The 13,690-nt window shown below is 39.1% G+C and overlaps 1 protein-coding gene across 19 annotated transcripts in view; it reads left to right on the top strand.

Moving 5' to 3' along the window:
* The window catches only part of TNRC6C (trinucleotide repeat containing adaptor 6C), a 108,232-nt gene that overhangs the window by 72,875 nt on the left and 21,667 nt on the right, over positions 1–13,690 (top strand). For 7 of the 19 annotated variants that reach the window (XM_075770913.1, XM_075770912.1, XM_075770923.1 and 4 more), the window contains 6 exons: positions 6,073–6,282; positions 7,456–7,622; positions 8,263–8,367; positions 8,816–8,896; positions 9,539–9,596; positions 9,801–9,946. In XM_075770913.1, coding sequence (XP_075627028.1) covers positions 6,073–6,282; positions 7,456–7,622; positions 8,263–8,367; positions 8,816–8,896; positions 9,539–9,596; positions 9,801–9,946 — 767 coding nt within the window. The remainder of the gene's footprint in view (positions 1–6,072; positions 6,283–7,455; positions 7,623–8,262; positions 8,368–8,815; positions 8,897–9,538; positions 9,597–9,800; positions 9,947–13,690) is intronic. The other 12 variants (XM_075770930.1, XM_075770928.1, XM_075770917.1 and 9 more) reach the window with 3 other exon arrangements.

The raw sequence follows: 13,690 nt of genomic DNA, 5'->3' as shown, positions 1-13,690 counted from the left end.
AGCAAAGGAAGGGTTTCTTGGAAGTGCTATGTTTAAGCAGTCAGAGAACTGCTTATTCATTTGTAACCATCCACTCTAGATACCACAAGACTCGGTTAAAATGACGGTATTGTGCATCTTGCAAAAATGTTCAATAGAAAGATTCTGAGATGCTAAAGCAAAAAACCCTCTCAGAATATGCCTAAGTTAGCTTGCAAGAAAGGGTAAAATGAGTAACAGTGAAGGCAATTTAAAACCCAGTTCTGATATTAAAATTTAGACCAAGTTATTGAAGGCACAAGTTAGGCCTTTTGTTGTGTATTTTTGCTTACATAAGCTTACGATTATGTACATAGGTACAGATATAAAGGCCATACATGGACATATTGTGAAGGATTATTGTCTAACCTGCACACGGAAGTAAGGAGCAGTCCCCTGTGCCTTTATGTGTTATGCCCATCTTTAGTTTTGACTGTGCCTGAGAGGGGCTAGTCTCATGTTTGTCTTAGAGCAAAAAAATGTAACTTTAAATGACCCTATTAGCATGCCCGTTCAAAGTGCAGGAGACCTGTTTTTACTGCTGCACATAGCAGCTGTAGAGTAGTAATCCTGTTGGTCTTTGTGGAAATTTACACAGACTTAAACCATCTACAAATCGTGTCCCATGTGGGACAGCTAAAAGATGAGCACCAAGTCAGGAGCAGCTTTCCTACAACACAGACATGGGCTTATAGTTTGTTGTCGTGCTGTTTAACCTTCTTTTTTCCTACTCCAATTCCCTGTCCCGATGGCTATGCATTTCCAACCTCTGCAGCAAGGGAGACAAGATTCCTGTAGCCAGGAGACTTCTGTAATCCACAACCAAATTTCATCCAACAGCAGTTCTTTTCCGTGTACAGTATTTCCATGCAAAACATGATTGTGTAATTAAAGGTTAAGTGCTCATCTAAAATCTTGGAGCACTAACAGTAGTTCGCATTGGCATTTTGTCTTCTGCATGGGTCATGATGTGCTTTGCCAATCGTCTTTATCATTTAATTTATCATTCCTTGTTATTCAAGGAATATCATGAAGGACAAACCCTGGCTTCTGTTCCTGTATTGGTAGGGAAGTCTGGCGTAGCTGTAAGATGGCACAGTCACGCAAAGAAGGCAATTTAAATTTTGCTGTAGAGCACTAGTTAACTGCTCAGGAAGGAGTAGCAGTCTCTTTTCCCTTTTGGGTTTGAAGTTTGTACTAAATTAGTTTAGAAATGGAGGCCAAGTTACAGTCTTGTTATTCAAGTTGTCACCCATCCCCAGAAGTTCTCAAAATTCTTTGAGTACAGAACTTAAAAGCTATTGATGGGAAGCAGATGTTGGTACACACTTGATGAAAATGCATACTGCTCTAAGGAGTTTCTTTTTCTAGTGGAGGGGGAAAAAAAAAACGGCTAGATAATGTGATGAATGTAGTTCTTTCTGGTTAGAAGAGCTTGCTTCCAAACCACCGGTGAGTTAAAGCTAGTGGGTTAGATTTAGATTCAAATTTTTTTAAAATTACTTGTTCATAATTCTTACTGGCACTATTAACTCTTGCAACTTTGGTACAAGGGGAATAAGAAGTGAGGAAAGGTTTTGCAAACAGGGATGATTAAAAAATAGATTTGTGGATCTCAAACAGCACCAGATCCTTCCTCCAAAGGCTGAGGAGTGGGCTGGATGCTTTCCTGTTCCCGTTAGGTAGGTCAGGACTGGCAGAGTTCCACCTGCCCATCCTCCAGCTGAGAAAAGACCCTAACAAAAGAGAATGTAGGTTTCCCTGAGGAGATTTTAGGTCAAAAATTAAAGTCTTTTGGTTCCTGGAGAGTAAGGAATTTAAGCTTTAAAAATCTGAACCAGGTCTCAATTCTGAAAGCTCTGAACATCTCTGTTCCTTTTATAATCCTGCGCCTTTTATAATCCTGCAAGACTCAGTGGAGACTTGCATGTCATTCACGGCCTGGAACTGATGTGAAACAGAGAGTGCAAGTGGTGCGTTTTCCTTACTTTGAACTTTCATCAGAGTGGATTTGAAACCAGATCAGCTGCGAGTTCTTAGGATGCTCATGTAAAAACCTGAAATCCCGTTGTGGGTGCTCAGCCCTCTGACAGCCAAGTTTAGGGGCACAGCCAGGTGATACTGAGGAACAGTGACTTTTTTTTTTATATATATATATATATATATATAAATAAAAACCCTCCCTTTTACACACACATACACACTCCCTTATAGCTTATTTGGTTTCTATTATTAGCAGACTAACTAGTGACTATTCAGTAAACAATCTCATTTTTTTACCTAATTTCTTTCTTTTTTTCATCTGCATAAGGTTCTAATATTTTGGTTTGCCTGTATTGTAGTCATATGCTCTGGTATTTATCACGGACCAAACAACTTCAGGAAACCAACTTCTGCCATCCAAATGGCTAGGGTTATTTTGAGGGAAAACAACTGCATCCTGCCACAGCTTAGTTAACATTGCACTTTCCCTTGAGGATTTCCTGTTGGCTGTGGCCCAATGTTAATTATGTTTTTATTTCTATAAAACAAAGCTCTGCCAATGTGTCCATATTTATTACTCGCTGTGATCTTTTTGTTTCTTGCAATCCTAACAGTGCTTAAGAACTTCAGTATTAAAACCTCACTTTCTTGCCAAAGAATGCTTTGACGGAGCTTGTTCTGTTGCAAACTGACATTTGTGCAGATCTCGGTGTTATTTAAGGGACGGAATCTTTTCTCCATAGGAAAGCCTAGATGCATAGTATTTTCATAAAGAAAATAGTAAGTTTTCAGCAGGATTTTTGAAAACTTTAGACAGGTTCAGATTTTGAGACCACTGTGAAGGTGTTTTCCCTCCAAAGGAACTTCAAAGTAGCTTCTTACTTTCATTCAACCCACTGTAACACCATTTGTGAGCTGCCTTTATGGTAACTGGTAGCACTGGAAGGCATCACGCTGCCAGAGGCAAGCTGGTGGGACTACAAACTCTTTGAAGTAGTATTCCACCTGTTTCTGTTTCAAATATGAAGCATACTGGGTTATTTTAAAAATTGAGGAAAACTCAAAAAAAAAAAAAAAAAAAAAAGCATGTCCTTTGGAGAATACAAAGTAAATGTCGTCTTTCGCCTGTAGAATTTTGCATCATTCATTCAAAAATGTAATTTTATTCACCTTTTTAAGTTTCTAAAATAGTCACACAGAGTCATAAAAAGGTAGCACAGAGGTGATAACATTAAGACAGCAGGTACTTACCACCGAGGGGAGAACAGGCTCATAATTGAGAAATACTCTGGAATTTACACAGAGGTTAATTTTTGTGGTGCACAAGTTACTTCTCCAGCAGCCTTCAGGTTTTATTTACTAATTTCATGCACTTAGTTTGGTCTGTTAAGGTAGTTTAGAAAACTTCTACTTGATGCATTTTGTTTGTGTTTCTGTACTTGCAAGTATTATCTTTTAGTAAAGACTGGCTTCCTCATTATTTGTAATCCCGTATTATTTACTGCTCAGCGCATTTAAAGCACTTAACTCAAAATAACTTGGACATTACACATCTGTGGTCTTTAATCAATGTTGTTGAATTTATAGTGAAGAGCAACAGGAGGACCAGGTCTTTGAATTTTTATTCTACAACCTAGCACACTTTGCCTTCTCAATATGTGAATTGTGTATTAAGGTTCATTTCCTAAGTGGAATTACTTAGAGTTTCCAGTACAGGCTGCATGAACTCAGGGAAATATTAGTATTCTGCACTCTCTCTGTTTGTGTTTGTATTCTGGTTGGTGCTTGAGAGATGTTTTGTTTTCTGTTTCATTTGCCTGCAGTTAATCTTTTTCAGATGCCAATATGATCAAATACACGCAGTTGTCTGACCGGGTTGCTTTCTGGGCAGTGAGGCAGAAATTAAAATGAAGCGTACCTTAAATAAAGTTGCCCTAAAGATACAAGCGGAAAACTGAATGAGTATTTTAGGTGCAACACAAAGTTGCCATGTTAAATAGAAGTTCATTTGTATACATACAGGTGTGTGTCTGCAAGAAGGTCTTCTGTCCACACTTTAAATTACCAGAAATTTAAGATACATTGATAGAGCTTAGAACAAAGTATTTTTGTTTCCAATGGAAATTAATTTAAGGACACAGTGAAATTTTGGGTTGTTTCAGATGTGTGTTTTCAAACACAATGAACCTTGCTGCTAGTGAAAGAGCTTTATTACGCTGCGTGTTCCTGAACATGTAGGCTTAGTTTGGATATGTTTTATGTCATATGCACTTTTATCGGTATCGGAGAGAACTGCAGTTCCTTTAAGAAATAGAGCCTAAAATAACTGTGTAATAGAGTAACACTGGAGCAGTGGGCTGATATGAGCCCATCTATTTGAAAGGAATCTTCCCCCCCCCCCGCCCCAACCAGTGTTTGAGTTACTCTTGGTGGTGTATGTTGCCTGCAGTTTCTAGTAACAGAAATTCTGTTGAAATCACTTAAGTTCTGCAAAGACGTCTAGCAAGAAGTCTGCTTTTGTAACACCATTGCCTAGTTAGTTTAATGTATTTCAAGATATTCCAGTTCTTTTGTGGCAACTTCCTTGGCATTTTCTACCTACCGTAGATGTCAGTTTGTGCAGAAAAAGTTATGGTTCTACTCTTTGAAACCTTTCCAGAGTATTTTTACAGATAGCATTGGGGAGCAAAAAAGGAATAGTGCTACAGCAAAGTAGGCATATAGTCCTTAGATTATGAAAATCCGTTAAAAACAGTAATGACAGACTTTTTTGGGTAGTAGCAAAACCAAGATTCTTTCTTACGGGATCTGTTTCCATGCTGTGAGCTGCTAGAAGTTACAGATTGTGGGGGGCAATAGTTGACCAGAATAAAATACCCATACTTCATAATATTGATCTCCAATGAAAAGAGGGCAAGTTCTTGAATTAGCAGCCTAATTAACAGTGGAAGTTTTAAGCACACTGCATTCTGCAATACTTTTTGAGATCTCGGTTGTCATTTGATGTAATGCTTTTTGTGATAATGGTAGAAAAACAGGTTAATATTGGGTGTATGTAAAAACTCTGTTTTCTTGCCTGTTATGTGCCTGGCTCTTTTGTATACTTTAAAAAAGTACCTTTAACTCCATCTACGATCCAAATGTGTGTCTTCGGAAAAAACCTTGTTTTAAGAGGTCATGGTCATTTTAAATTCAACTTACGCTTTTGCTGGGTTGGTCAGTGTTGCTTTTGAGGACTTAGAAGCAATATGGCTGTTCCTAACGCATTTGACTTCAGTGCTAAAATCACTGTCATATGGATTTAAGCGCATTATGTTCAAGCCGAGCCAGAGTTAAGACAGTTTCTTTGTAGTAGCTTACGTTTTTCAGTGAGTTAAAATAATACTCTGTAGGAAAACAGTGACTTCTACCTGCCATTCCTCATGTTTTCACTATAGATTCTAACTGCAGTCTTGTCTAGTTCTCGTTAAAAGTCATCTTTGTTATAATGTAGAGACTCGGTGATGAAGGAATACATAGGGAACGCAGTCAACACAAGCTGTAATAAAAGCTTTAAGGAATGCATGCAACATATAATTACGTTGAAAGTGGTAACAAACAAATACCATACTCGCTCACAGGGCATGAGAAAAGAGATTTGATAATTTGTAAGTAGTTAAAAGGAATTAAAATAGCTTAAAATCTTTCAGTGAAGCAAGGCCCAGCTCAGATTTGGGTCCTGGTCTCCCGGATACTCGCACTGCTGCGTGTGCTCCCCGAGCCCTTTCGCTCTGCTCGACAAGTCGCATCAGAAGCAACTGCTCCCGTGGGACCAGGTCTGGTGCTCGTGTGGCAGCCTGACTGCTCCTGGCGTTGTTAAAACAATTTGGCATTAGAATTCCATTAAGAGAGAGGGTTTTGAGACCAAATCAAAGGGATTTTTTTTTCATCTGCTTAATTAGAATCACTGTGTCTACTTACTGGTTCATGTTCTTTCCAGACAAACACTTTAATAAAAGTGTCCATCTTAAAATCATCGACAAAAGAAACCTTTCCTCTCATCACTGTTCTTCTCTCCTTCCCGTGCTTCAGCAGGCTGGGGAGAAATGCCTACTGTCCACACAAAGACCGAAGCTTCTTGGGGAGAGCCGTCGTCCCCTTCTGCTGCAGTTGATAATGGCACTTCAGCGTGGGGGAAACCCCCCAGCAGTGGTACAGGGTGGGGAGATAATCCTGCCGAGTCGGCAGGGACATACGGAAGAACAAATGCTCCAGCTGCTGCCCCAGCACTGTGCAAACCAGGTATGCGGGTGTCACTGTCGTAAGAGGTTGGGGGAAAAGGCAAAGTGTGTTTGCTTCTGCCAGGGTTTGTAAACAGCGCTTCTGGTTTTCTGTGTATTTAAGTCTTCATCATTTCATCCTTAAAACTGCCATAGCTGTCTCAAAACCTTGATATTCCAGATACCAAATTCATACAAAATTATCAATGTAGTGCATCGATCCAGTAAATCTCAAGGTATTCCTTAGAGTATTTTTGTGTACTTTGAAAGCAGTACAGTATAAATTTTAGAGACATGGGAAACTGTGAAACTGCAGAAGAATGTGAACAATACTTATCCCTTGCTGCCTAAAAAACCCCTGTATGAGGATGAGAAGCAACTGAGCTCAGTCAAGATAGGATTGATTCTGGTAGGAAAAGAAACACGTGAGAACAACTAGTCATAACTTCACTATTCTGTTAAACTGCAGGAGTGAATATCTTCTTCAGCTCTTAAAACTATTCACAGGTTCAGGAACATGCTGAACAAATTACTGCTTCATGATTCCTAGCTAATGCTATTTGACAAAAAATCCTCCGAAGTTTTAGACTTCTGTTTTGGCTGTCATAGTCTTTAAGCTTCACTCCTGCAAAATACGATACTGAGAGATAGAAGGCCCAGAAAACCCGATAAGAGGAGTGAGAGATCTTAAGATGAGTAATCTCAGCTTTAAACAGAGTAAATGGAATAAAACAGAATGAGGTGACACAACCTCGTCACTTAATGTAACGTGTTCCTTGCAGCCCACGTGCTCCTTTCAGTTCCCATTCTTCTGAGGTTGGAATGAGTTTCTGACCATTAGTGACCTCAAAATTTGGCTTTGTTCATCGGCAGACTGTAGCCGCTAAAATAGTGTGATTCATTGAAGGCAAAATTGCACTTAAGTGTGTGGTCACACTTTTGGTTCGTTGGTCTGAGGAGACCAAGAGTTGGTATTGCTGGACTACTTCTTCCATAAAATATTTAGAGAACTTTTCTTTTTTGCTAGCTTCAAAGAAGGAGTCCTTATCATTTAATGCCAATTAAGCTACTTGATGAATCTCTGTATCTCTTGAAAATACTCGAATGTTAGTGTATGGGGTATGGCATAAAAGGATATTTCTGTAAAATTTGCAGGAAATTGAATCTGATTTTTCTTCTCCCTCTTTCCTTCCAGCTTCAAAATCTATGCAAGAAGGCTGGGGCAGTGGTGGGGATGAAGTGAATCTCAGTACTAGTCAGTGGGAAGATGAGGAAGGAGATATGTGGAATAATACTGCTTCACAAGAGAGCAGCTCCTCCTGTAATTCCTGGGGGAATGCCCCGAAGAAAGGACTTCAAAAGGTAAGATGCAAATAAAGATAGTCTCTAGAAGTGAGTGGAATTAGTATGACATTTCTAGAATCAGTTGTCATAAAATTTCTGTTGCATTACACCTGAACTCAAGAACACTTGCCACTACAGTGGTTCAAGTACAGCTAGCTATTTACAGGGGAAAATGGGGGAACTTTGACTTTCAGCATGTCAGAGGCTTTGGGAGGTTTTGTTGTTGTTGCTTTTGTTTTCTCTGAGTTTTATAAACTTCCGTGTATTCTAAAGACATTATAATGTATTAACAGAAACAGAAAAACGATTAAGGGGGCTTTCAGACACTTGCCGTGGTGGTAGAAAAGCGAACAGTGGTTTGTGATGAAGTGGTTCAACAAAAAATCTATCTATTTCCTATTTGTGAGTAACAAATAGATAATTATAAGGTGTGTACTGGTATGAGAACAAAGCAAACTTGTATTAATGCCGCACTCAACCAAGAATACAGACAATTATGTTAGGAAGTTTTCCATTGTACAGTCTTTATTTCAGGAGAAGGCCAGGCTGTAACTTAAAGGAATTGGGAATGCATTTATCCAGTTTGTTTGTTATTCCATTAGCCAACAGTTAGGCCAGTGATTTGATCAAGTATGGTTGTTTCTTGTACTGTCCGCAGCCCAAAACAAATCCACGCTTGTCCCTTGGTACTTTCTGGAGAACTGAAAGGAAGAGACTTCTTAAGGATTTTGTGATAGAAAAGCTGCACAGAGATCTTTTAAAGGTGTTTATCTAGATGCTCTTGTTTGTTTTTAAGAAAATACACTGAATAACGTTCTTAACTTCAAGGTTACAAAGTCGGTTTTGGGAATGTTTTTCAGGAAGTGTTGTACTATTTCAGAAAATTTAATTTCATTATATTTTTCTGCCAAGGATTAAAATGAAATACGTAAATTCAAAGGTGGCTTTAATTCAGTGGTCAGCAAATCACATACTAAATAGTACACTGAACATCTATTCAGCTGAGATAAAATTTGTACACTTTGTGGGGGAAGAGAATCGTAGTTACGTTGCTCGGAGGGTTCTTCAATACTTTCTAAATTAATGTACTAATATATCTTTCAGTAGCATGTATTATTAATAAGAAAAACTTAACATCTATTTTATGTACATCTCACTAGTATGAATACGGGAACCAGACCATTAATGGAATTTCCCATTTATTTACTAAGGGCATGAAGACATCTAGCAAGCAAGATGAGGCCTGGATCATGAATCGTCTGATAAAACAGCTCACAGACATGGGCTTCCCTGTGAGTAGTGTGCACAGCTAGCACTCCTGTGACTTGGCTTTTGTAGCTTGTAGTTCTGACTCTACCATGTTTCAGGCTATAGCTACGAAAAGATCTTCGGTCTCTTCTTCAGGCCAGGAAGTAGTTCTGTTACCCACGTTTAGCCATTGACTCTAATTTTGGAAATCTACCGTGATCTAGCAGAGTTCTCTCTGAGGTTACTTGATGATATACTTTGTGCGATGACATTTATAGCTCGTTTGAAGTTCAGGGGTTTATAACGATAGGTATTACTTTGAACTTCAGTCATAATTGCACTCCTGTTCCCCTTTTCTTACCAAACAGGTGAAATCAGAGTATAGCTGGGTTTTTTTTTAGAGAAAGGCATATCATAGTGATACTTAAGTTGCCCATAGAAAACAGGAAGATATTTAAATAAAACTGCATGATTTGACCTTGTAGAACTGGTACTTACTTGACAAACTGAAACTAACTGAATTGTTGTGGGAATTGGTAGAAGTGGAAAAAAATGTGCGCAGACATTATTTGTGCTGCTGAGTAAATATTAAATCCAGTAGTTGAACATATCTGTTTTCTCAGTTTGCTTTAAAATCACATAAGCATGATTACTTTTTCTCTTAACATAATCCATATTTTTGACAGAGAGAGCCAGCGGAAGAGGCCTTGAAGAGCAACAATATGAATCTTGATCAGGCCATGAGTAAGTATCTGTGTAACTAAATTTTTTTCTTCTTTAAAGCAACACAGGAACAATTCATGATCCTGAGAGTTTGATCTTACCCATATATATTTGATAATATTCATTTTCTTGCTTTTGTAAGCAAGATCTACTTCTCTGAACTACTGTTGGCAAATTCTCTGTCGTCGTGTCACCTTTTTCAATACATTTCCCCTTTCTGTGAAGGTGCTCTGCTGGAAAAGAAGGTGGAAATGGACAAGCGTGGAATGGGAGTGACCGACTACAATGGAATGGTCACCAAACCCCTTGGCTGCCGCCCACCACCAATCTCCAAAGAGTCTTCCATGGACCGCCCCACCTTCCTTGACAAGGTAGGTTCAGAAGTATGAGTGTGATATACAAGTCAGAACTGCCCACGGTGTAGAAATATTGATGATTTCCACTATCTGTTTAGAAAACTGTAGAGAGAAACATGATAGGAAATTACATGAAAACCTATGAAGGAATCGGTAATGCAGTGGAACTAGAAATGGGAAAAACAAAGAAATGGAGTGTAGAAAGCCTTTTATTCTGTGAGAATCCAGAGAGCCAGTGACCCTTGCCTGCAGTAACAGTCACACAGGACCAAGGCCAAAATCTTCAAGAATTAGGCTCCTAATTCCTGTTTTAGTTTTGAACTTCTTACAAATTTCAGTGAAAGTTCAGTACTTAAATAGGAATGAGGCACTGAGGTATTTTTGTTAAGTCAAAGAGCAGACACGCACAGTCATAAATAGCCTTTCTGATGAGCTGCTTTTTCTGTGTTCATGTATGACAAATTTCCCAGCGCCATTTAGTTACTGAGGAGAAGGCTCCAGAAGTTCCTGGTGTCCAAGATTCAAAGTGCCTAAAGAAAAGGATGGAGGGGAGAGCACAGCCAGATCTTCAGTAGGAAATGAGATTGTAGGACTGTGTGTCAGGTTGTAAAAAGAGACCCACCAAATCACCTCTGAATGTCCCTGACAATTACTAATAAGGAACAGTCTCTGGTGCCATTCTTTGTTTCACAGGTTATTTGAAATGTTCATAAGGATGGCAGGGTGGGGGTTTCTGAATGCAGAAATCAATAGTTTTCACAAACTGTGCTGAAACCAATTCATTTCACACAAGCCGTTCACAGGACGTGAGACAGTAATGATATCTAGTCTTGTTAACGCAGACTGTATTAAAAACTTCACCAACCCTGAATAACAATTCTCTTTCTAGTCCTTCACCCTGCATTTTCTTATAGTCTTATCTATAGTGTTATCCTTAAAGTTACAGTTTGTGTTCTGACAGGTTCCCAGGTGTTGCGCTAAGAAAACCAGTGTGGTGCTGTGCTAGGGCATCTGATAAATCCTGACCTTTAAGTGACAACTATCACTATCTCTGCTGTCATCACAGTGTAAACAGTTTGCTGAGTTTTAGTGCTGGTACGATGCAAACTGTAAACAAGTCAATTCGATTAAGCACAAATGCATCTTATGTAATTATGGGTTATTTGTATTAATAAGGAAAAATTAACGTCTATGTAAAATTTGCTTTAGGGGGTCCTTCCATACCAAAAGTTTTTGTGATAGTTCAAATGCTGCCACAGCGCTGCGTAATCTAGTGTCATGGCAGTTTCCTCCAAAGATTACATGTTAGATTGCTTTTCTGCTTCTGGGGGAATAATAACGTTTGTTCTTTCTGGGCTCCCTACTTATATCAGAATTATGTGGCATCCATTATGTTGTTGTTCCCTAAAGCAGACTAAACTGATTGTGTATTTCCTACAATGTGAGGTTCAACCTGACTCTTCTTCCTTCTTTTTCTATTCCTGCCATGTAAAGTTCATTCTTAACTATGCCAAATCTATTTGGTTATGGCAGAATTTAATGAATATGTTAATTGAAAGATCTCCCTTCTGATGAAGGTCATAAACTTCATGCATGCATGCCATTTAACATTTTCTAGGGTAACAGTGCCTTGGGCAGTAAAATTACTGCCAGAGAGAGGTGCGTTAAGTGCTGCATGATGCATAATTATGGAAACATATGTTAAATGCAACTATTGAGAACAGAGTACTAAAATCATTAATATTCATACAGCAAGTAAGATCTTCAGTCTAGGCGTGATCTGTCACAGTGACTTTACTGTAACAAAGGAAATAATCCCAAACAATATTTGTTAGCTATCAGAATGTTTCACAACTTGCACAGTGAATTAAACAAATACAGTTTCTTCTCTAAGAACAGATATTCTTTCCAAAGAAATCCTTTCCAGATTTACAGCTCATGCTACTAGAGCTCTTCTCCAAACCTTACATCCTCTTCTCCCAAACCTTTTTGCCCTTTGAGGTACTATTTCAGAGCCTGAGCCTGGAGCTGCCTCACTTCCTGCTCAGGTCAGCCTTGGTCGACGAAGAGCTGCACAAAGCACTCCAGCCAGTGGTCCTTATTTTACTTATCGTCTTATCAGGTCATTGTCCTTTTGCTTGGCTTTGCTGAGTCTTCAATAAGTTATGTGAGGTTGCTTTTCACAAAATTGTAAGTTGGGTTAGTATGCTCATTGCTACTGCTCTTTCTCAGCTGATTCTCTCAGCTGACCCCAGCTGAGTCTGTGATTTTTCTCCTGCATTTTCTCTGATAGGTAAAGCCAGGACTTTTTTTTTTTTTTTTTTTAAAAAAAACCTTATGCATTTGAGGTGAGAGCATTTCCAGCCCTGACATTTGCTTCTGGACCCATTGAACTCCCTGTTCTCTCTGGATTAGTAATGCTCTGTGCAACTGAACATCACCTTGGAATGTTTGCTTTCACTTGTTCCTCAACACTTGGTGCAGATACTCTTTATTCTGTGTCACACTGAGTCAATCTTTGGCACTCAGTGCTGTGTTAATTGTATTATTTTTCAGGATGTTATCTTGCCCTGTAGCACCATAAAAGGAGAGGGGAGAAAATCCAGTGGCTTCGAGGAAACAAAGATCCAGCCTAGCAGTACCCTGATGTGCGATCACAACCATGTTATCTTATACTTGGTGGGAAGCATGCTGTACTTAGGTATCAGGTTTGCCTGAAGATGTTATCTGATGTCTTCTGGAGCCATCAAATTTGTAAGAAAAGCATGTAAGATTTGCCTGGAAGCATCCTGAAAAGTATCAGAAATAAGCCCAGAGTGCTTCAAAGGATCTTTTCTTTAAGTGTGGGGATTTGGCTTGGGTACCACTCCTGAGTACTGGGACTCAAGTTTGATGTGTATTCTCACTGCACCTATCGAGTGTTCTAAGCTCAGAAGAACAATGTGGTGGTTTGCTGATCTGCGCTGACCACCCCGTAATTGAAAATCTGGAACCATACAGTGACATCACTTAATTTTTTAGCACAGTCAGATTGCAAGTGTTGAACTCTGGACCATTGTATTGGAGGTGTGTGATCAAAAGTCAGGTCAGCTCTCTGGAGAGTAGTAACATCAGCTTCCTTTGGCATTAGCTCATGCTTGCCTTCTGCACCGCTTCTGTTAGTTCCAGGGCAGACTTGTTTTCCCTCCTGCTCTCCTCTTTGTTTTTTCCTGCTTTCTCCCATACTGCTAGCAGAATCTCCCGTCTTCCTTTGCCCTAATGCTGCTTCCAAACTTTTCCCCAAATTCTTGAGCATATAGGAGACCGTGAAATCCTCACCTTACAAATTTAAGTCTCTTTTTCACTATTGTCTTATTCATTGATCAGCTCCTCTTCTCTACTGTTGAGGAATCCAGATCTACAAGTCTTGATGCCTGTTGGCTGCAATCATGTTCTTCCAAAAACATTCTGACTAGGCTTTTCCTTGTTTCTAATTTGAACATAGTGTTTGTTGGGTTTTTTCAACCTCGTCCTTTGCGTTCTGATCCCAGTTGTCTCTGGTGAGTGTGATTGCTTTTTGTCTTTGAGATAATGAATGGGATATTTTATTATGCGGAAATACTTTTGTAGGCCTTGCAATTAGATGATGATCACTAGAATTTTAAGGCTGACTTTTAAGTATTTCTTCTTTCCTCCATCTCTGCTTCCTATGATCCAGTGATTGTTTCTTTTGAACTTCCAAATCTTGAAACCTCTTTCATATTCCTGTGTTTTCAAAAT

This window comes from Balearica regulorum, chromosome 18 (genome assembly GCF_011004875.1).
Source record: "Balearica regulorum gibbericeps isolate bBalReg1 chromosome 18, bBalReg1.pri, whole genome shotgun sequence".
Taxonomy (NCBI): Eukaryota; Metazoa; Chordata; class Aves; order Gruiformes; family Gruidae; genus Balearica; species Balearica regulorum.
The sequence above is the reverse complement of the archived record's forward strand: the minus strand, read 5'-3'. Positions and strand labels throughout refer to the sequence as shown.